At 40.9% G+C, this 23,062-nt stretch overlaps 1 protein-coding gene across 1 annotated transcript; it reads left to right on the forward strand.

Moving 5' to 3' along the window:
• The first annotated feature begins 742 nt into the window (after positions 1-742).
• LOC106573130 (TBC1 domain family member 15) lies at positions 743-22,591 on the forward strand. Its single transcript, XM_014147852.3, has 17 exons — positions 743-852; positions 1,511-1,606; positions 1,702-1,776; positions 2,173-2,329; positions 2,610-2,817; positions 7,594-7,696; positions 7,857-8,066; positions 9,531-9,659; positions 9,933-10,036; positions 10,265-10,359; positions 17,328-17,444; positions 17,667-17,767; positions 17,915-18,014; positions 21,091-21,188; positions 21,392-21,508; positions 21,638-21,724; positions 21,866-22,591. Exons 1-17 carry the CDS (start codon positions 829-831, stop codon positions 22,064-22,066), a joined length of 2,022 nt encoding a protein of 673 aa, XP_014003327.1. The 5' UTR covers positions 743-828; the 3' UTR covers positions 22,067-22,591.
• Positions 22,592-23,062: the final 471 nt, after the last annotated feature.

The raw sequence follows: 23,062 nt of genomic DNA on the forward strand, positions 1-23,062 counted from the left end.
CCAAAATAGTTTCACATCAGTCCAGAACACCTCACTATGCTAACAATTGCAAAATACGTGTTCATATTCAGTTTGTAGTTCACAAAAACTGCATTCACTGGCAACATCGAGTATATACAGTATTTAGAAATCAAGCTATTATAGAGGTAGATTCTATGGATAATCTTTACATTTAAATCTATGGATAATCTTAAATTTATGGTCACCATAAATTTATGTTGAGTGAGCCAAGCATGTTACCATCAAACGATGAAGGCCAACAAAATATAGCAAAAGGAATAGAATTCCTGTAGAAAATATCCCTTAATAACCGATTATTGAATTTCTTATCTAGTAAACCTATGCCATTCACTGGGATATCGCTTACAATAGGAGATTTTCCAGAACATGCTTTATTCTGTAGTAAAGATTTTATCCCACTAGGTATAATTGTTTCTTTCAATAAATGCTCTCTGTGTTAACAGATTCCCACTAATACTAACTACTTGGCTGACTAGGACAATGTTTTTTGAGAACCAACTATGGTAATTACGGTATCGCCCCATTATTCCATATAAAACATTTACGAGGGGAAAAGTTGTGTTTGTACCACAAAGCCCAGCACACTAAAATACTGCTTGTGCAACAACAAAAAAAACGCCAATTTCACAGGACCACATACTCCAGTTGCTGCAATTAACCATCAGCAGTTACACGTCTGCGTGGTAACGCCTGAGCTAACTGCGCCTGCGCTTCCCGGAAATGCGGAAGATGACTTGTCACTGTTGTTGAAGCTGTCAGGCACGTGAGCTGCACTGTGCAACGTCGTCGTGAGTGCAGGCAGGCGATATGGCGGCTGATACTCCTCCCAAGGTACTGAAAATGCACAACTTTTGGAATATCGTCTTTGCGCCTTTATTCTCCGTTTTTTTTTTTTTTTCGTATTTAGATGCATCTATCACTAAATGTGAATATAACCGTGGGGAAGGAGATTATGTTGATGCAAACGCTTGAGCTGACCCACTTTGTGGTGGTGTCCATCAGCTGTTTTTCCTTGCTAAACTAGCTAGGTAGCCAGCTAACTATCTTCCAGCTCACAACAATGCCACGGAAGCATATAAGTAGATCTCGGTAGTTGAATTTCATGAACCTGTGTGTGTGTTGTAAATAACTACCTGATACTATCCGTTTCCTCTTGCAGTTTGAAAAAACAACCATACATCGGCCAAGTGACTGCTCAGTTAGCATCTAACGTTAGCTCGTTGCAGGTCTAGGTGCTACCTCGCTTGCTCACCCGCTAGCTGACCAGTTAGTTCAATTCTCTGGATTCCCTAGCTAGCTGTCTGGTGGTCTCTTTTTTTTAAAGTTTTTTGTTGTTGTTGGCCAGTGCTCTTGGATTTAACGTTACTATACAGCTAAATACTGTTGTTGGCTAGTGTATTGAGAGAGAGAGATTAGCATGTAGAATGTAACATAAATTCACCCATTATTACCATAGCTGATTTTCCTGCTGTATTGCATTTTTCTTCAGGTGTTATTTGAACATGAAGGTGTTTTCATACACTCAAACGAAGACGGCGAAGAGCCAGATCTCCTTGTTTCTGGGTTCCTACGGCTCATTGATAAGGTTGATATCAGTGCCTGAGTTGTTGTTGATTGTATTTCAATTCTTGAATTCCAGGAACTTGTATGTATGCTTATTGTGTTTTTAATGATTACCAGGATGGTGAAACTATCGTGGAATACAAACCCTTGGAGGACAGTGTTGATCCATCCAACATGTTGTGTGCTGGCAAGGTTTGACATTTTCTTTTGGAATGTTTAATTCACCAAAATGCCAACCAATTGTTCAGTAACTTTGTGCGGTATATCGCTATGTAAATTGGAAAGAACCTGTAATGCATTTAACTAAGGATATTATCTGACAGAACTTTACTGAAGATTTGTGTGTATTTGTCAAAAGTGTTAACCATGGCTAATGGGGATAGTCTCTTAAAACAGCTGCCTTCCAATAACTTTTCCATTAACCAACATTCCATAAATATTCTTCATGATTCAGCAAAATCAAGAATTCCTATATTTAGCCACACCATTCACACGTCTGTTTTAAGCTTTTAGAATTTGAATGATGATGATGGGAAAAGACCTGATTCATCATGTTATTTACGAGGTGAATCCATTCCGTTCCCCCAGGATTCCAGCTCGGTGATGGAGTGGGCCCAGTGTCCCGGGGAGGAGAGGTCGACTCCTCAGCAGGCTGTGGTAGAGCAGCAGCAGAGCTATGAGACTGAGTGGGACATGATCAACGCAGTCTCCTTTCCTAAGAGGAAACCCTGCTCCAACGGAGAGGGTGGGTGGACAATTGGGTGCATGCCAAAAGAATGCCTCCTACATGTAACATGAGCTTTGTTCAGATGGCTTCACTTAACACACAAGTTCACTTACAGCAGAAGTTTACTAAATTGTGTGAAGTGGGTTTGATATGAGAATCTCTTGCCGAGGTTTGGGCTTTCCTTTTGTAAATTTCCACTATGGTTTATTAAGGACTGAACATAGTTTGAATTGTATGTTGAGGTCATCACCAGATGAGCTCAGAATGGAACTGGATTAATTTCTTTGCTTTCTTCCAGGTGCATTGAACCATACGCATGAGAAAAGCAAGTGGGCCTTCACCTTCAGTGTGTGGGACCTGAGGTCTATCACAGTGAAGGAGAAGGGCTCGTCCCGCCTGATGTTCAGACTGAAGGAGCCCCCCACCTCCCTGCCAGTCCTCCACTTCCACCAAGGGGGTAGTGAAGACTTCCTGGACTGCTTGAGGAGATATGCCTTGATCACTGAGTGAGTGCTTCAGCGTTCTGGTCTGCTAAACTAGTCCAACTGGTTCTGAAAAAAATAAGCTGTTATTTGACGATTGATCAATCAATCCAATTGATTTATGAAGCCTTTTTACATCTGCAGTGGTCACAAAGTGCTTTACAGTAGAAACCAAAGAGCCAGCAGAAGTGGTCAGGAAGAAGTGGCCAGTAAAAAACAAACGTATAGGAACCAGGATCAGACATGAATATATTCTGATTCCATTCGATACCATGGTTATTGCATGATTACATTTAGTTTCTAAGTGCAATCGTGGACGCTAAACGACCTCTGACGATGTTATGTAGGCCTGGTAATGTGACTGTAGTGAGCGCAGTGTGGTGAATCTCCAGCAGAGGGCCCTCTGAGCCCATTTGAATCACAGGATGATTATTTTGTTGATTACTACTGTATGTTCTTCCAAAATAAGTCACTGCTCCTTTAAGGCTTTCGTGGCGGAAGGTGGGCCACCCTTAGTAGCCTATAAAATCTATTGAAACGTTTTACAACCAAAACCTTTTTTGTCTGTATAAAAGATTTCCCTCCAGGGCTCAAATAAAAAATAGATAAAAAAAAAAAATAATTATATATATATATATATATATATATATATATATATATATATATATATATATATATATATATATATATATATATATATATATATATACACACATACACATACACATACACACACACACACACGGGTCTGGGACGACATATCCAAAATTCATAAAATCACTGCACATCAAACATTTTTAAAAAGCAATGAGGCTGATGCAACAGATTTGGACTGTTTAGCTTAAGATGTTGATAAAGATTTTATTTCTTCATATTATAAATTTCGCAATGCACACATGGCTGTGGGCTACACGCGATGTTCCAAAATGCATTTAATGGGAAAACGCCATTCTCAAAAGCACACCGCATGCGCGAGTGGTGCCCGAGATGAAAATGATTAGTTAGGGGAGATATAAAGATGCATGAACTAGCATGGCTTGTTGATATGACCACGATTGTGCCTTTGGCTGCTGGACAATAAAATAATGTTGATTTTGAAAATCAATAGAACATAAGATAAATGCTGGTTTCAATGCAATATGAAGTGTTTTAAAATTCCCTCAACATTTCTACGGTGGTATTTTGGCTAGGTTAAGCTTCTTTAAAACAAGGTAAGACATGCTTCATAAAATGTCCGTGTCTTAAACAATTAAGTTTGGTTATATAGTTTCAAAATGCTGACCACCTCTCAGATTTAAGGTGGTTGATGTGTGGTCGCAAAATGCACTGTCCTTCACTCTCTGGTCTTGTGACCATTTGATCTAATGTCAAGCCCTGGTGTATGTTTGTATACCGTGTATACAATCCTATTTGTGGAGGATAAATGCCAAAATGACCTGTTGTCGCTATACCCACCATTAGACCAGAGGGGTATACTACGTACCGGGTTTGAGGAGATGGCGAGGTAACTTTGGTCAACTCTGAGTTCAAGTGGCTCACCTTTTTTTTAGGTAGGTAAATTTCTATGGCAACAAATCCTTCTGAACTAACCTGCTCTGGGGCAGGCTAACTCCATTAATCCTGAATGAAGTCTCTGAGCCAGGAGTTGAGGACCAATGAATTCAGATACAATCTTTGTGAGAGGGAGGGTGTTTACATCCCCTTCATTTGTGAAAAACGACTGATTTTAAATAATTTATTAGTTAATGTTTGTGTTAAACTCATAGTGTACCCATGAGTTTAACAGTCAAATTGCCAGATTTAGAGGTTCCAAAAACCTTCTATGGATTATGTCTATGGCCACAATGCAACAAGCTGTTCCACAGAAGGGGCGATTAGTAGTGGGGGGAAAATGGTGATTGTGCATTGATAAGCACTCCAAAGATGGCATTAAATATAAGTAATAAAGACTGCACTTCTATAAACCTATTTCCCACCATAGCCTGCTGAATTTTGCAAGATAAGTTTCTCTCATTTTGATTTAGTCACAAATGTAAATGTGGCACTGACTCGCCCACTCCACAATGCCCTTTCCCACCTGGACAAAAGGAACACCTATGTGAGATTCCTGTTCATTGACTACAGCTCAGTGTTCAACACCATAGTGCCCACAAAGCTCATCACTAAGATAAGGACCCTGGGACTAAACACCTCCCTCTGCAACTGGATCCTAGACTTCCTGACAGGCCGCCCCCAGGTGGTGAGGGTAGGCAACAAAAAATCTGCTATGCTGATCCTCAACACTGGGGCCCCTCAGGAGTGTGTGCTTAGTCCCCTCCTTTACTAGCTGTTCACCCACGACTGCGTGGCCAAGCACGATTCCAACACCAAGTTTGCTGATGACACAACAGTGGTAGGCCTGATCACTGACAATGATGAGACAGCCTATAGGGAGGAGATCAGGACCTGGCATTGTGGTGCCAGGACAACAACCTCCCTCAATGTGAGCTGATTGTGGACTACAGGAAAAGGAGGGTCAAACAGGTCCCCATTAACACCGACAGGGCTGCAGTGGAGCGGGTCGCGAGTTTCAAGTTCCTTGGTGTCCACATCCCCAACCAACTATCATGGTCTAAACACACCAAGGCAGTCGTGACGAGGGCACAACAATGCCTTTTCCCCCTCAGGAGACTGAAAAGATTTGGCATGGGTCCCCAGATCCTCAAAGTTCTACAGCTGCACCATTGAGAGCATCCTGACCGGTTGCATCACCCCCTGGTATGGCAACTGCTCGGCATCTGACCGTAAGGCGCTACAGAGGATAGTGTATACGGCCCAGTATGTCAGTCGAGCCAAGCTTCCTGCCATCCTGGAACTCTATACCAGGAGGTGTCAGAGGAAGGCCCAACAAATTGTCAAATACTCCAGTCACCCAAGTCATAGACTCTTCTCGCTGCTACCGCACAGCAAGCAGTACCTGAGTGCCAAGTCTAGGTCCAAAAGGCTCCTTAACAGCTTCTACCCCAAGCCATAAGACTGCTGAACAATTAATCAAATGGCCCCCCGGATTATTTACATTGACTTTGTTTTTACACTGCTGCTACTCGCTGTTTATCTTTAGTCCCTACCTACATCTACAAATTACCTGTGCTAACATGTACCCCCGCTGATTGACTCAGTACTCGTACCCCCTGTATATAGCCTCGTTATTTGATTTAGTAAGTATTTTCATAACTCTATTTCTTGAACTGCATTGTTGGTTAAGTAAGCATTTCACAGTATGGTCTACACCTGTTGTATTCACTGCATGTGACATAACATTTGATTTGATGTTTCAGCATTGTCTCACAGAAGAATTTGGTGTTCGACTAGCCATGTGTGACATGCACCCACCGTTACAAGCCTGCTAGAGTTAGCAGCAGGCGGATACTGTCTGAGCAATATCCACCGTCATAGTACGCATAACGTCTGACCTGGAGTGTGAAGCTAACTGAAGCTGACTAGATTTATAAAAGCCTGAGTAGATCTAGTATGCTTTGTTGTATACCACTCTGGAATTAATTGGTAGATAGAAGATGGGTAGTTAAGGAATTCTATGTTTTGGCTCAATAGAGGGGGTTTTCACCACCTGAAACACTTGGCTTTTTCATGTGGTTTCTTATCTAATATGCTAGTGATTTGCATAATGTCTACTAACCGGTGCCCCCACACATCCTTGACTAACCGGTGCCCCCGCACATTGACTCTGTACCGGTACCCCCTGTATATAGCCTCGCTATTGTTATTTTACTGCTGCTTTTGAATTATTTGTTAGTTTTATTTTATTTTTTTCTTAACCGCTTTGTTGGTTAAGGGCTTGTAAGTAAGCGTTTCACTGTAAGGTCTACACCTGTTGTATTCGGTGCATGTGACAAATAAAATTAGATTGATAGCAAACACTTGGTTTTCCTCTCCCTATCCCATCTTCTGCCTGACTGGTTAGTGGGCAGTTTCTCCTCCATGAGAGAGCTGGGCTTTCTGTTTGAGCCAAATATCACATCATATAATTCCCCCTATAGAGGTACTGTGCTCCTCTTTCAGTCAGCGCATATAGCTGTTGAAGTTCTTATCAAGGCCTTTCATAATGACTATTTTCAATTAAAGCTGCAATATTTAACTTTTTAGGCGACCCAACAAAATTCACATAGAAATTATAGTTATAGGTCTGTCCTGATTGAAAGCAAGTCGGTAGATCTGCTCTGTGTGTGCTATTTCTATGCTTCCCATTCTTAAGTTTTGTTTTTGCATCTTTTACTTTCAGTTTTGTACACCAGCTGAAAATACAATATTTTTGCTTATGGAAAATATATTAAACAGAGATTTACATGGTAAAATGATTCTCTACACTATACTTTGTTTTGTGTCAAACTGAAATCAGGCGAATTATTCAAAGTTTTGCAACCAGGAAATGGCGGAGCGATTTCTGCATAGTGCACCCACCTTTAAGTGCTGGCCGGCCATTTTCAGCCAGGCATCTGGTTAGAACGGAGAATAGGCAATGAATGATATCTTGCCCTGTACCATGTCTTCCAATAAATATTGTGTTTTTGTGACTGTTAACCCTTTAAGAAATATGATTGAATTTGGATATTGACGCTATCAGGGTGCTTTACCTGCTTTGCATGAAGGAGAGAGCACACTTTAATGTTTCTGAGGATTATGCATTGTCTTGTTGCGTCTCTTCCCCTCATAGAGCCTTGATATGAACACCTTTGTCTGAAATGCATGCTCACTCGTAGGGTCCGGATCTCTAATATACATCATTTCCTCGTATGTTTTCAGGGCCCCAGATGATGAAACCTGCCTGCTGGTCAGCACTCCCAACAGAGCTCTGTCTCAGTCCTTCGAGAACCTTCTTGATGACAACAACTACGGCCTTGTTACTGTAAGAGGCTACTATTGTCATGCAATTAGTTGTCATAGTCATACATATGGCACTTACCTAGCCTGGTTAACCAGAATGACTGGTTGTGAAACGAGCACGTACATCTACAAGGGGGAAAAAAGTTAATTTTTGCCGTCATAAGACATGTTTTCCCTTACAGAAGCTCAAGAATGATCCGTACGTGACGACCCTGGGGGGCTTCTCCAAGGTCACCAACTACATCTTCGATGCGTTCCGTGGCTCAGAGCTGGAGCAGCAGCAGCGGCCCCCGGAGGAGATGGCTGACCTAGACATCCTGGGACTGGGAGAGGTCATCCCTGGCCTGGAGATCAACCAGCAGGAGGAGCCGGGCTTCGAGGTCATCACCAGGGTGAGTGGATGGAGAGTGTGACATAACAGCACCTCTGGCCATGAGCCCTGGCATCCCAAGATGCTGTGGGGGTCTGAAAGGGAAGTAACAGGCCAACCGACCAGCTTGGACAGCTATTGAGTGTGCAGGCTTTGTTCCAGATGTAGTACAGTAGGGCTGTTGTTGTGAGGTGTGTTAGAGTAGACTGGGACCAAATGCCCTTTTTCTGATAACTAGTTCATTGTATCTACCATGGAGCCCATTTTCATAATATTACCGTATGTCCCAGCTGCTTGCTGTAGTTAAGTTGTCGTGAAAAAAACGGTCCTTTATTTTAGGGCATTTTTCACCCTGCCAGCTCCTATTAGTTCTCTTTAGCACGGTGGCACCAACTCGCCTACGGTGAAGCATGGTGGTGGCAGCATCATGCTGTGAGGATATTTTTCAGCTGCAGGGACTGGGACACTTGTCAGGATCGAGGGAAAGCTGAAAGGAGCAAAGTACAGAGATCCTTAATGAAAACCTGCTCCAGAGTGCTCAGGACCTCAGACTGGGGCGAAGGTTTACCTTCCAACAGGACAACAACCCTAAACACACAGCCAAGACGACGCAGGAGTGGCTTTGGCTCAAGTCTCAGAATGTCCTTGAGTAGCCCAGCCAGAGCCCGGACTTGAACTCGATCGAACATCTCTGGAGAGACCTGAAAATAGCTGTGCAGCGACGCTTTCCATCCAACCTGACAGAGCTTGAGAGGATCTGCAGAGGAGAATGGGAGAAACTCCCCAAATACAGGTGTTCCAAGGTTGTAGCTTCATACCCAAGGAGACTCGATGCTGTAATCGCTGCCAAAGGTGCTTCATCAAAGTACTGAGTAGAGGGTCTGAATACTTATGTAAATGTGATATTGCATGTTTTTATTTTTAGCAAAATTAAATTACAAAAATGTAAATTAAATTACCAAAAATGTGTCTAAACCTGTTCATGCTTTGTCATTATGGGGTATTGTAGAATAAGGCGGTAACGTAACAAAAATGTGGAAAAAGACATGAGCACACTCGACACGATCGATGAGCGGATGTTTACTTCCTACATGAGTTGTTATTTTTCAGTTTTGTCCTACAAACTGATTGTAGTGGTAAAATAAAAAGGTTGAAATGTTTGTCACTCCAGTCAGAAGAGGCTCAGCGACAGTTCCTTTCAACTCATTTGCTATGGCATCGCGCTAGTGTTCCAGCTCAGCCAATGTTAATTTTTCAGCCTTGGGTGAATTTTGACTCGTTCTATTGTCCAGCCTAGTTAGAGCAGAGTAGAATCAAGTCTGGACACCCAGTAACTCTTCAGGAGGAGGCTTGGCCAACCCTGGTCTAGTGCCTATGAATGGATTCTTTGGCAGTGGTATCTGTCTTCAGCTGGAGTTTGTCTTTTAACATGCTTACAGTGCAGAAGAGTGCATGATCTTATTGGTTAGGGATTTGTTTGTCTCAGATCGACCTGGGAGCAAGGCCAGAGGTGACGAGGAGGCAGCCACTGTCTGCAGAGGACTGGGCTGAGCACCAGGAGAAGGGAGGAAGGATGAAAAATGTCCCTCACCTCAAGAAAATAATATTCAAAGGGGTATGTTGAATTTATGGAGAGACTAAGAGGACCTGGTAAAGCACCTTCTCCAGTGAAACTCTCTGGGCTTGTTTCCCAGACAGAGATTAAGCCTAGTTCTGGACTAAAGTTACCTTTCAATGGAGAATCTCTATTGAACTGACATGCTTTTTAGTCCCGGACTAGGCTTCATATAATCTGTATCCGGGAAACTGGCCCTCTGTGTATATTCGTTTGTGGTAACTATCAATTCTGGGTAAAGTCATTCTTCTAAATGATGTCTTGATCCTGCAGGGCTTGTGCCATGCGGTGAGGAAAGAGGCCTGGAAGTTTCTGCTGGGGTATTACCCCTGGGACAGCACCTACGAGGAGAGGAAAGGCCTACAGAGGAGGAAAACGTATGTGTGCTTTACACAGACAGACAGACAGACAGACATTTGAAACAGCTGTTTTTATTATAACAAATGTATTATCACCACTAATCAAAGTGGCCAATGTGGTCTTACAATGATGATCAGCCATTGTTGCCATTTTCCTTTGTTTAGCCTATGCTGGTTATGTGAGTGAAATATGAGTCAAGTGTCCTAGTGAGATGTTTCCATGTTGTTTTCTCCCTGGTGAATAAGGGATGAGTACTTCAGGATGAAGCTCCAGTGGAAGTCTGTGAGTGAGGAGCAGGAGAGGAGGAACTCCAGGTTGAGAGACTTCAGGAGCCTGATAGGTAAATGTCGATCCCATTCACCCTGCTGTCTTATCAGGCTGTTCCAGCTGGAGATAACAGTACATACATTACTAATTTGGTTGCACTTGACTAAACATTTTTCTGTGCGACCAGTATTTTTATTTTGGTAGCACCGTACAACAAAATAATTATCGAATAAAAATAAACTCAATGCATAACAATATTTCTCCCCAATTCTCTTCTCTTCACTGCTCAAACAAGACAGGCTGATACATTGTTTACAAATCATAACCAATCATAATGCTACAAATTCTTAAACGTAGCTAATTAAACCAATCGCAGGCCAGGCACAACCAATCCTTTTTACGCAAACCTTCCCTCCAGAACTGTGCCGCCCCTTTTTGTCAGCTAAGTAATGGCATTAGCTAGCAAGCTAAACAACAACAATGAAACGCAGCGGATTTTACATTTACGTCATTTAATTTTAAGCTTTCTCTAACAAAAAACGAATGATGAAAATTACCGACCGGAAGATGCTGCTATAGGAGATGCTGCTTCCGATCGACCTCTGGAAAAAGATCTACACTGAACAAAAATCTTATGTGCAACATGCAACAATTTCACGTTGTTGCAGTTCATATAAGGAAATCAGTCTATTGAAATAAATTCATTAGGCCCTAATCTATGGAATTCACATGACTGGGAATACAGATATGAATCTGTTGGTCACAGATGACTTATTAAATAAAAAGTAGGGGCGTGGATCAGAAAACCAGTCACTATCTGGTGTGACCACCATTTGCTTCATGCCGTGCGACAAATCTCCTTAGCATAGAGTTGATCAGGATATTGACTGTGGCCTGTGGAATATTGTCACACTCTTCAATGGCTGTGCAAAAATGCTGGAGATATGTATTTATTTATTTATTTATATATTTACTTATTTATATCTGCCTTTATATCTATCTATCTTATTAATATATATCTCTGAGTATAAAGGCAATGGAAGAACTGGGACATTTTCAGCATCCAGGAATTGTGTCCAGATCCTTGTGACATGGGCCTCTGCATTATCATGCAGAAACATGAGGTGATAGCGGCAGATGAATAGCACGATAATGGGCCTCAGGATCTCGTCGTGGTATCTCTGCATTCAAATTGCCATCGATAAAATGCAATTGTGTTCATTGTCTGTAGCTTATGCCTGCCTGTACCATAACCCCACCGCCTCCTTGGGGCACTCTGTTTGACATCAGCAAACCGCTCGCCCACATGACACCATTGAAGTCAGCTGTGACGCCAAACTGCAGTCCGGTCAAGACCCTCGTGAGGACGATGAGCACACAGATGAGCTTCCCTGAGACGCTTTCTGACAGTTTGTGCATAACTTTTTCGGTTGTGCAAACCAACAGTTTCATCAGCTGTCCGGGTGACTGGTCTCAGACGATTCCGCAGGTGAAGAAGCCGGATGTGGAGGTCCTGTGCTGGTGTGGTTGCACATGGTCTGCAGTTGATGCCGGGTTGGACGTACTGCAAAATTCTGTAAAGTAACACAATGCGGCTTATGGTAGAGAAATTAACATTCAATTCTGTTGTCTCGCTAGCGTCCCACCTCGACAACAGCCAGTGAAATTGCAGGGCGCCAAATTCAAAACAACAGAAATCTCATAATTACAATTCCTCAAACATACAAGTATTATACACCATTTTAAAGAAACTTCTTGTTAATCCAGCCACAGTGTCTGATTTCAAAAAGGCTTTTCGGTGAAAGCATACAATACGATTGTTAGGTCAGCGCCTAGTCACAAAACAACATACAGCCATTTTCTAGCCAAAGAGAGGAGTCCCAAAAAGCAGAAATAGATATAAAATGTATCACTAACCTTTGATCTTCATCAGATGGCACTCATAGAACTTCATTTTACACAATACATGTATGTTTTGTTCGATAAAGTTCATATTTATATCCCAAAATCTCAGTTTATATTATTACGTTATGTTCAGTAATGTTTTGCCTACAAAACATCCGGTGATTTTGCAGAAATACTCATCATAAACTTTGATGAAAGATACAAGTGTTATGCATAGGATTATAGATAAACAGCAACCGCTGTGTCAGATTTCAAAAAAGCTTTACGGTGACAGCACACCGTGCGATAATCTGAGTACAGCGCTCAGCCACCAAAACAAGCCATACAGATACCCGCCATGTTGTGGAGTCAACAAAAGTCAGAAATTGTGTTATAAATATTCACTTACCTTTGATGATCTTCATCGGAATGCACTCCCAGGAATCCCAGTTCCACAATAAATGTTTGTTTTGTTAGATAAGTTCATCTTTATGCCCAAATACCTCCTTTTTGTTCGCGCGTTTAGTTTACTATTCCAAATGCACAAGGCGCAGGCACTAAGTCCAGACGAAAAGTCAAAGTTGCATTACAGTTTGTAGAAACATGTCAAACGATGTATAGAATCAATCTTTAGGATGTCTTTATCATAAATCTTCAATAATATTCCAACCGGACAATTCCTTTGTCTTTAGAAATGAAAGGGAACGGAGCTCGTGCTCACGGCTGTGCGCGTGACTAAGCTAAAGGCTTTCAGCCAGACCACTGGTTCAAACAGCTCTTATTCACTCCCCTTTTACAATAGAAGCCTGAAACAACGTTCTAAAGACTGTTGACATCTAGTGGAAGCCTTAGGAAGTGCAATCTGACCAAATTTACATTGGATAGGCAATCACTTGAAAAACTACAAACCTCAGATTTCCCACTTCCTGGTTGGATTTTTCTCAGGTGTTCACCTGCCATATGTGTTCTGTTATACTCACAGACATCATTCAAACAGTTTTAGAAACTTCAGAGTGTTTTCTATCCAAATCTACTAATAATATGCATATCTTAGCTTCTGGGCCTGAGTAGCAGGCAGTTTACTCTGGGAACCTTATTCATCCAAGCTACTCAATACTGCCCCCTGTTCCCAAAGAAGTTAACAGCTCTGGTAGACATTCCTGAAGTCAGCATGACAATTGGACACTCCCTCAACTTGTGACATATGTGGCATTGTGTTATAACACAACTGCACATTTTAGTGGCCTTTTATTGTCCCCAGCACAAGGTGAACTTGTGTAATGATCATGCTGTTTAATCAGCTTTTTCGTATGCCACACATGTCAGGTGGATGGATTGTCTTAGAAAAAGAGAAATGCTCACTAACAGGGATGTAAACAAATTTGTGCAGTAAATGGGGGAGAGCTTTTTATAGGTATAGAAAATGTCTGGGATCTTTTATTTCAGCTCATGAAACATTGGTCCAACACTTTACATAAGTGGTCACCAACCAGTCCACTGGTCGATCTCCAAGGCATTCCTTGTCCATCACCAAACATTTACAGTACCAGTCAATGGTTTCAAGACACCAACTCATTCAAGGGTTTTTCTTCATTTTTTTTACATTTTCTACATTGTAGAATAATAGTGTAGACATCAACACTGAAATAACACATGGACTCATGTAGTAACCAAAAAAGTATTTAAACAAATCAAAATATATTCTTCAAAGTAGCCACCCTTTGCCTTGATGACAGCTTTGCACACGCTTGGCATTCTCTCAACCAGCTTCACCTGGAATGCTTTTCCAACAGTCTTCAAGGAGTTCCCACATATGCTGAGCACCTGTTGGCTGCTTTTCCTTCACTCTGCGGTCCAAACCATCTCAATTGGGTTTGGGTCGGATGATTGTGGAGGCCAGATCTGATGTAGCACGCTCCTCCTTGGTCAAATAGCCCTTACACAACCTGGAGGTGTGTTGGGTCATTGTCCTGTTGAAATACAAATGATAGTCCCACTAAGCGCAAACCAGATGGGATGGCGTGTCGCTGCAGAATGCTGTGGTAGCAATGCTGGTTAAATGTGCCTTGAATTGTAAATAAATCACTGACAGTGTCACCAGAAAAGCACCGTCACACCACCTCCATGCTTCACGGTGAGAACCACGCATGCGGAGATCATCCATTCACCTACTCTGCGTCTCACAAAGACAGCAGTTGGAACCAAAAATCTCAAATTTGGACTCGTCAAACCAAAGGACAGATTTCCTCTGGTCTAATATCCATTGTACATTATATACATTTTTTTGCTGTTGGTGGGACGTACACGTGTTTCAGCAGAACGAGCGCTGGGAAGACAACGTTTTTTTTTCTGTTTTTTTCCCTTCCCATTTTGAACAATTTCATGTGTCTGAAGGGAGAACTCCTCCTACACTGCAGGCCCAGAGAGCAAATGAAGCGCACCTATAAGCCTTCCCGCTGGCCAATCAAGTAGCTTAGATTACCACATTGACACCGTTTCCTTGAGCCATAGGCTGTAAGAAGACGCATTGAACACACGGCAAAAGTTGACACTGAGATTTCAAAACTTTTTTAAAACCATAACTATACTCAACGACTACAGCAAAAAGCTTCTGTTTTTATGTGCAAGTTCATGTTTAAGTGGAAATTCACAGCTGTCAACACTTTGTTCAACACCTTCATAAGCAATATTCGCATGAGTTATTATTAACGGCTTGTCTTTTTCATAATATCTCACTTTCTCTAGTCATAGGAGTAACAACATTAATTAGTGCATGAGGCAGAAATAATGCAGTGCGACTTGAGTTTCTCCCGTAAGCTGGAAGACTGTTCCTTTTCTCAGCGGAGGGTGAATCACGGTTAGTCGGATGAGGGACAGCCTCACTTCTGCTCCCCTCCCCCCAGACTGACCATCGGATACAAGGCATCAGTCCAGTAAAAAAATAAATAAAAAAAAAAAAATATTATGCCCACTTAGCTGTGCCTCACAAGTAATACAGCAAAGTATCTATTACCAGTGTGATCAGAAACCTAAATGTTTTAAATATAATTTAAAAATGATCTGAGAAGAGCTACATTGGCAAGGCAATTTAAGCAACGCCAATATGCAGTGATAATGTATTGGGCCTGTAGCCTACTGCACAAACCTCATTGCTACAGAATGGTTTTTAATTAGTTGGGTATGCTTATATTTTGTATAGTTAAGTAAAAAAAAATCTGAGTGGTAGATCTCAGCTTGCATTTTGACTCAAAGTGATCTTGACTCAGGGTACATGTTGCATTTATATTTTTGTTCAGTGTTCATGTCTGAGGGGTTTCTTCACGATTTCAAGTGATTGAGGGACAAAACTAGCAGCAAAATGTTCTGTGAGTACTGTCGAAAGTTTGGTGTAATAGCAGCAGGGAAGACTTCTTTTGCTCCTAGGTCCACCAACCTAAGACACGAGTTGTTGCTAAAAAATAAAATAAAAAAAAGCCAAAAGCACATCAATTGCCGGGATAAGGGCATCATGGCAGGAGCAACATCACTACGTCTACTACCAGATTTTTACCAAATTCAGACCCATGCTACTTACCCAGAAAAATAATGGATTACTAATCAACCTGACCTATGGAAACAGTGTCCTGCGCAATCATTATTGGCACCGTTGCGGAAGCTATCCGGAGTTTCTACCTTAAACCCTAACAGCAAGTTGATTTATTAGCTAGATTCTAGATCAAAGAAATTGACTAGTTATTGTGAGAGGAGACTAAATATTTATTAAAATATCCAAGTATATGTTCATAGTCGGCATGTTGCCTTGTTAAAACATTACTACCTACATAATAAACGATCTGTTAACTGATATCCATTACTGTATTCAGCTTAGTTTGCAGTTGCACTTTTAAATACAATGGTTGTTGATCACCTATATTGTTTGCTGTTGCATTTGCGAATACAACACGTTTTCTATATTACATTTGTTTGTACAAAAGTAATAACCTACAGTGCCTTCGTAAAGTATTCAGACCCCTTGACTTTTTCCCACATTTTGTTACGTTACAGCGTTATTTTAAAATGGATTAAACTTTTTTTTCCCCTCATCTACACACAATCCCCCATAACAACAAGGCAAAAACAGGTTTTTAGACATTTAAGCAAATTCCGGAATATCAAATTTGCATAAGTATTCAGACCCTCTACCCAGTACTTTGTTGAATCACCTTTGGCAGCGATTACAGCTTTGAGTCTTTTTGGGTATGATGCTAGAAGCTTGGCACACCTGGTTTTGGGGAGTTTCACCCATTCTTCTCTGCAGATCCTCTCAAGCTCTGTCAGGTTGGATGGGGAGCGTCGCTACATAGCTATTTTCAGGTCTCCAGAGATGTTTGATCGCGTTCAAGTCCGGGCTCTGGCTGGGCCACCCAAGGACATTCAGAGACTTGTCCTGAAGCAACTCCTGCGTTGTCTTGGCTGTGTACTTACGGTTGTTGTCCTGTTGGAAGGTGAACCTTCACCCCAGTCTGAGGTCCTGAGTGCTCTGGAGCAGGTTTTCATAAAGGATCTCTTTGTACTTTGCTTTGTTCATCTTTCCCTCGAACCTGATGAGTCTCCCAGTCCCTGCTGCTGAGAAACATCTTCACAGCATGATGCCTTGACACAATCCTGTCTCGGAACTCTGAGAACAATTCCTTGAACCTCATTGCTTGGTTTTTGCTCTGACATGCACTGTCAACTGTGGGATCAAGTCATGTCTAATCAATTGAATTGACCACAGGTGGATTCCAATCAATTTGTAGAAACGTCTCATAGCAAACGGTCTGAATACTTATGTAAATAAGGTATTTTTTATTTTTTTATACATTTTCAAAATGTCTAAACCGGTTTTTGCTTTGTCATTATGGGGTATTGTGTAGATTGGTGAGGAGAAAAAAATAAATTTTAGATTTAGATTTTAGAATAAGACTGTAACGTGACAAAATGTGGTAAAAGAGAAGGGGTCTGAATACTTTATGAATGCACTGTTTGTTTTAACTCTTACTGCATTGGTTTTACTGTAGTTTGATTTGAGAATATTCAGCTTTGAGGAAGCATCTGAAATGCCTCTGTTTGGCGTATCCTTTCTGAAATAGGCTTAATATGGTTGTTTATTTATCTGTGAATGTCTTGTCTTCTCAGAGAAGGACGTGAACAGAACAGACCGAACCAACAGGTTCTATGAGGGCATGGACAACCCAGGCCTGGTGTTACTCCACGACATCCTGATGACGTATTGCATGTATGATTTTGATCTGGGTAAGTCATAGCATTATTGCCAAGTCGTACAGCAGATATCATCATTTATATCTGATTGGCATAGATTCTATTGACGTCTCTTATTGAAGATAATTATGAAATTGTTGCTGTTCACCCGTAGTAACATAGCTAATTCGGCAGTCACGGCTGATAACTGCATATCAGTGGGATTTGTCATGCTCACCTTATAATTAATGTTATGGGAATTGTACTCGTCTCCAGGGTATGTCCAGGGAATGAGTGACCTCCTCTCCCCGATCCTGTATGTGATGGAGAATGAGGTGGATGCCTTCTGGTGTTTTGTCTCCTTCATGGATCATATGGTAAGAAATGTAGCATTGTTTTGTCTAGTGCTGTTTTTGTGTGTGTGTGTTTTGACTTGTTTACTTTGATATGCCCGAGTGTGCTGTTTTTCTGACCCGACTTGTGCGTCTGTCTCCGTGTGTATGTGGTGTTTTGGGCGTGTGCAGCACCAGAACTTTGAGGAGCAGATGCAGGGCATGAAGACACAACTGATCCAGCTCAGTACTCTGTTGAGGCTGCTGGATCTGGCCTTCTGGAACTACCTCGGTACGCCACACCACCTGCCTTCCCTCTATCATTCACCTCTTCATGTTCAGCTTCGAAAAGCATACTTTATAAAAAAATCATTATCATTTGCGTACTAAGCTGTAAAGATTTTGGCAAATCCTGAGAAGTAAATGAAATGTCATTTTAGATTATCAATCAATACAGCAGTCTTGCATATACAGTGCCTTCAGTAAGTATTCATACCCCTTTTTCCACAATTTGTTACAGACTTAATTCAAAATGGATTAAATTGATGATTTAACACACACATAATGACAAAGTGAAAACATGTTTTTAGACATTTTTGCAAATGTATTGAAAATGAAATTCAGGGGGCCTCCCGAGTGGCGCAGCGGTCTTTGGCAGTGCATCGCAGTGTTGCGGCATCGCTACAGCCTTGGGCTCGATCCCAGGCTGTGTCATTACCGGCTGTGACCGGGAGTCCCATAGGGCGGCACATAATTGGCCCAGCTGGTTAGGTTAGGGTTTGGCTGGGGGGGGGCTTTACTTGGCTCTTGCGACTCCTTGTGGCGGGCCGGGCACCAGCAGGATGACTTCGGTCATCAGTTGAACGGTGTTTCCTTTGACACGTTGGTGCGGCTGGCTTCCAGGTTAAGCGAGCGGGTGATAAGATGGTTTTGCGGGTCATGTTTCAGAGGATGCATGACTCGACCTTCGCCTCTCCCGAGCCCGTTGGGAGAGATGAGACAAGATCGTAATCACGAAAAAAGGGGGGTAATAAAATATATATAGATATCTCATTTACGTAAGTATTCACACCCCTGAGTCAGTACTTTGTAGAAGCACCTTTGGCAGCGATTACAGCTGTGAGTTTTTCTGGGTAAGTGTCAGAGCTTTCCACACCTGGATTGTGCAACATTTACCCATTTATTTTTAAAATTCTTCAAGCTCTGTCCAATTGGTTGTTGATCATTGTTAGACAACTATTTTCAGGTGTTACCGTAGATTTTCAAGTAGATTTAAGTCAAAACTCTAATTCGACCACTCAGGAACATTCACTGTCTTCTTGGTAAGAAACGCCAATGTAGGTTTGGCCTTGTGAAAGGTTGTCCTGCTGAAAGTTGAATTCATTTCCCAGTGTCTGGTGGATAGCAGACTGAACCAGGTTTTCCTCTAGGATTTTGTCTGTGCTTAGCTCCCTTCAGTTTAAGTTTTTTAAATCTTAACTCCCCAGTCCTTAACAATTACAAGCATACCCATAAAATGATGTAACCACCACTATGCTTGAAAATATAGAGAGTGGTACTTAGTAATGTGTTGTATTGGATTTGCCTCAAACATAACACTTTGTATTCAGGACCAAAAGTGAATTGCTTTTCCACATTTTTTGCAGTAGTACTTTAGAGCTTTGTTGCAAACAGGGTCAGGCCCTAAAATGAACACCTGTCACCTGCCAAATGCGGGTAGGTTTTGGCACTGAGGGGTAAGATGTCTATTTCACCAGCCATGTTGGCGGGTGCTCAGGGCTCCGCAGTGTGAGCATTTCACTCACATTTGTGACTAGAAATAGTCAAGTATGAGCACATCTTATAGTAAAATAAATGCCGCTGTGGATGTTTTCAAAGTATTTGGTTTCATAGCTGATAAATTATTTGCACAAAGTCAAAAGAACTACGATTCCTATGTTGCCTATCCCATCTCGTGCTGCCTGGCTGGGGGCCGTGCGCACGTGAAGAGCTGAGTGAAAGATTCATTGTTGGAAGTGCTGCACACAGGCATAAAGTTGGTCTAATTAACTTAGTCTACTACTGAAGTTAGATTTTGTCCTTGTGTTTCTCTGCTATTTATTTTGTTTTGTTCACAAGCTAGGTTGTTTTTCAATGTTTGAGTTTCAACTGCTATGGAAGAGAAGAAAACGCTTCTACTACTCAGACTCAATCTCACAGGCACAAACATGACTAAAGTCATGTTACCAATGGCAACATCCCACCCTTAAAGGGGCAGGTGAAAATTTGTCTCATCAGTGATATTTTGGTTAAAAGACTTGGGTCACAAAAATGTAATTAAACAATATAACATATTACTTCTTACTAGTAATACATGTATTGTTTTAGAAACATTATACAAAGCATGCTGATCTGTTCTTTAGTGTTTTTGCTGGTGTAATTTTAGTGGGAGAAAAATATTTTGGCTGGTAAAATTCTGCGTGGATGGTAGATTTTGTAATCTACCTGCCACAGTGGCTGATGGATCAAAAAGTAAATTTTTGGCGCTGAACAGGATGCATGTTTTGGAATATTTGTGTTCTGTACAGGTTTCCTTCTTTTCACTCTGCCAATTTAGGTTAGTATTGTGGAGTAACTACAATGTTGTTGATCCATCCTCAGTTTTCTCCTATCACAGCCATTAAACTTTAACTATTTTAAAGTCACCATTGGCCTCATGGTGAAATCCCTGAGTGGTTTCCTTCCTAACCGGCAACTAAGTTAGGAAGGACACCTGTATCTTTTTAGTGACTGGGTGTATTAATACACCACCCAAAGTGTAATTAGTAACTTCACCACGTTCAAAGGGATATTCAATGTCTGCTTTTCTTTTAAAAATGTACCCATCTACCAATAGGTGACCTTCTTTGCGAGGAATTGGAAAACCTCCCTGGTCTTTGTGGTTGCATCTGTTTGAAATCCACTGCTCAACTGAGGGACCTTACAGATAATTTTATATGTGGGGTACAAAGATGAGGTAGTCATTCAGAATTATGTTAAACATTATTATTGTACAGTGAGTCCGTGCAACTTGTGACTTGTTAAGCACATTTTTACTCCTTAACTTATTTAGGCTTTCCATAAAAAAGGGGTTGAATACTTATTGACTCAAAACATTTCAGCTTTTCACATTTAATGAATTTGTAGAAATGTTGATGAACATAATTCCACTTTGACATTGTGTAGGCCAGTGTCAAAAAATATCTAAATTGAATCCTTTTTCAATTCAGGCTGTAACACAACAAAATGTGAAAAAAATCAAGGCGTGTGAATAATTTCTGAAGGAACTGTAAATACAAGTTCAACAATATTCCTTTCTGATTTTGCCTCGTGTGTTTTGGTTCCTCCAGAGTCGCAGGATTCAGGTTACCTGTATTTCTGTTTCCGGTGGTTGCTGATCCGCTTCAAGAGGGAGCTCAGTTATCCAGATGTTCTTCGTATGTGGGAGGTGAGTTCTGTTCTGTCCATATACCTTTGACCTGTTAGCATAAGTGTCTCATCATTTAGGGGGAAATCAATGTCAGTCTCTCGCCTATGAGATTTGATTAATGACTCAAGGTGATGATTTTATCACTTTTTTTATTTTTGAGTTCATGATTTATCTTCATATTCTGATAGGTCTTGTTAATAAGACTTCCTGGTTCTGCTTAGGTCATGTGGACTGGCTTGCCCTGCCAAAACTTCCATTTGCTGGTGTGCTGTGCCATTCTAGACTCAGAGAAACGGAAAATCATGGAGGAAAACTATGGCTTCAATGAGATCCTCAAGGTAACAGCAGTCATTTGCAGATTGACTGGTTGGTCAGTTGAAAAATATCAGACATTTTCAAGAACGGTTGTTGGGAGTGTTTTCCAAGTGAATTAGTTTTAAATGTCATTGTTTTGTATGTTAATCCAGCACATCAATGAACTCTCAATGAAACTGGACATTGAAGAAATCCTTCACAAATCAGAGGCTTTCTGTATGCAGATCAGAAGTTGTAAGGTATGGTCAAGGATGTCATTTTGTACTTTCAATTGAAAGTCCATAAGAGTCAATTAAAATAAACTATGCAGGTCCAGATTTACATATTGGTTATGTCTTGGTTGTATATAATCTACATATTCTTATTTTCTTTCCTTTCAGGATTTGCCTCATTCAATAATTGAGATCCTGGGATTCAACACAGAAAGCGAACTTCCCAGATTACAAGGGCAGGAGTTTGGGACTCTTGATTCTCCTCAGTCCCCCAGACCCACACAGAGACAGGAGGTCTTCTCTAATGGTCACAATGGACATTACAGAGAACCCCCTCAAAACGGCTGCAAAGTCACTTTCATATCATAGTGAACAATATCATTCATACAGAGACTTTGCAATGTCCACATACCAGAATGAGTATTTTGGATTCAGTTATTGGATAATTTGTTAACTGAAGCAAGCTTATCAAAGCCCTATAAGAAGAGATATGAAGAGAAAATAATGTAAAAAGGATTTAAAATTATTATTTTTGTAATTTCTTGTACCATATTGTCTTTCATTTAAATAAGTCATTCCTCCTTGCTAAGGTTTTTTTTGTAAAGACTGGCAAGGTGAGTTTAATTTGTAAAGTAAAAATATGATGTTTTTATTTCAACTATAACTTTTTCCTGAATCACACACAAGCATTAAATGTTGATTGATTTAAGTTAAAAACAAACAACTACTTTTATCAAGATCTAGCCAGATATCAATTTGGTAGTAAATTACAAAAGTGCTGTAAAATGTTTTGTCTTAATGCTCTGTCACAATAATACCCTTTTCAAATTGAAAATGTGAAAAGAAAACTCTATCTTCCTGAATCAAAATAAAAGTATAGCCTTTAATTATGTACTCAGTACTGGAGTATAATGTGTTACTTTGCTCTGAGATTTTCCTATTGAGGGAAGCATTCTTTTCCATTTCATATATATATATATATTTCGTACCCTGTTAGAGGAAATGTGTGCACACTCATACACTGTCCTGTAAGACTTCCTTTGACCGTTTTGGCAAAAACAAAATGTAAACAAAAAAAATCCTCCAAAATATCAATGATATTTCAATTTGGGTGACTGTTTATTTAATACAATATTTTGCTTGCTTCCAACATTCTGAATTGTGCACTGTCTGTATCTAGGCCAGGAAGGAAACTATAGAGGGAGTTCCGGCCCATGTAGTGAAATGCCCAACTCTTTCACTCATCCGGTCTTGTATATGGTTTACACTGTTACATGTGTTGTCTTTTCGCAAATGACTAACAACGGTATGTATTTATACTGTTGTTTTCATTATGTTGTAAAACAACAGTTGAAACATATTTTA

Source organism: Salmo salar, chromosome 16 (genome assembly GCF_965601325.2).
Source record: "Salmo salar chromosome 16, fSalSal1, whole genome shotgun sequence".
Lineage (NCBI taxonomy): Eukaryota > Metazoa > Chordata > Actinopteri > Salmoniformes > Salmonidae > Salmo > Salmo salar.

Coding starts and splice junctions, on each gene's coding strand:
- LOC106573130 (XM_014147852.3), top strand. CDS start 829: ATGGCGGCTGATACTCCTCCCAAG. Junction 7,697..7,856: donor ACAACTACGGCCTTGTTACT/GTAAGAGGCTAC, acceptor TTTCCCTTACAG/AAGCTCAAGAATGATCCGTA. Junction 21,189..21,391: donor ATGTTCTTCGTATGTGGGAG/GTGAGTTCTGTT, acceptor GGTTCTGCTTAG/GTCATGTGGACTGGCTTGCC.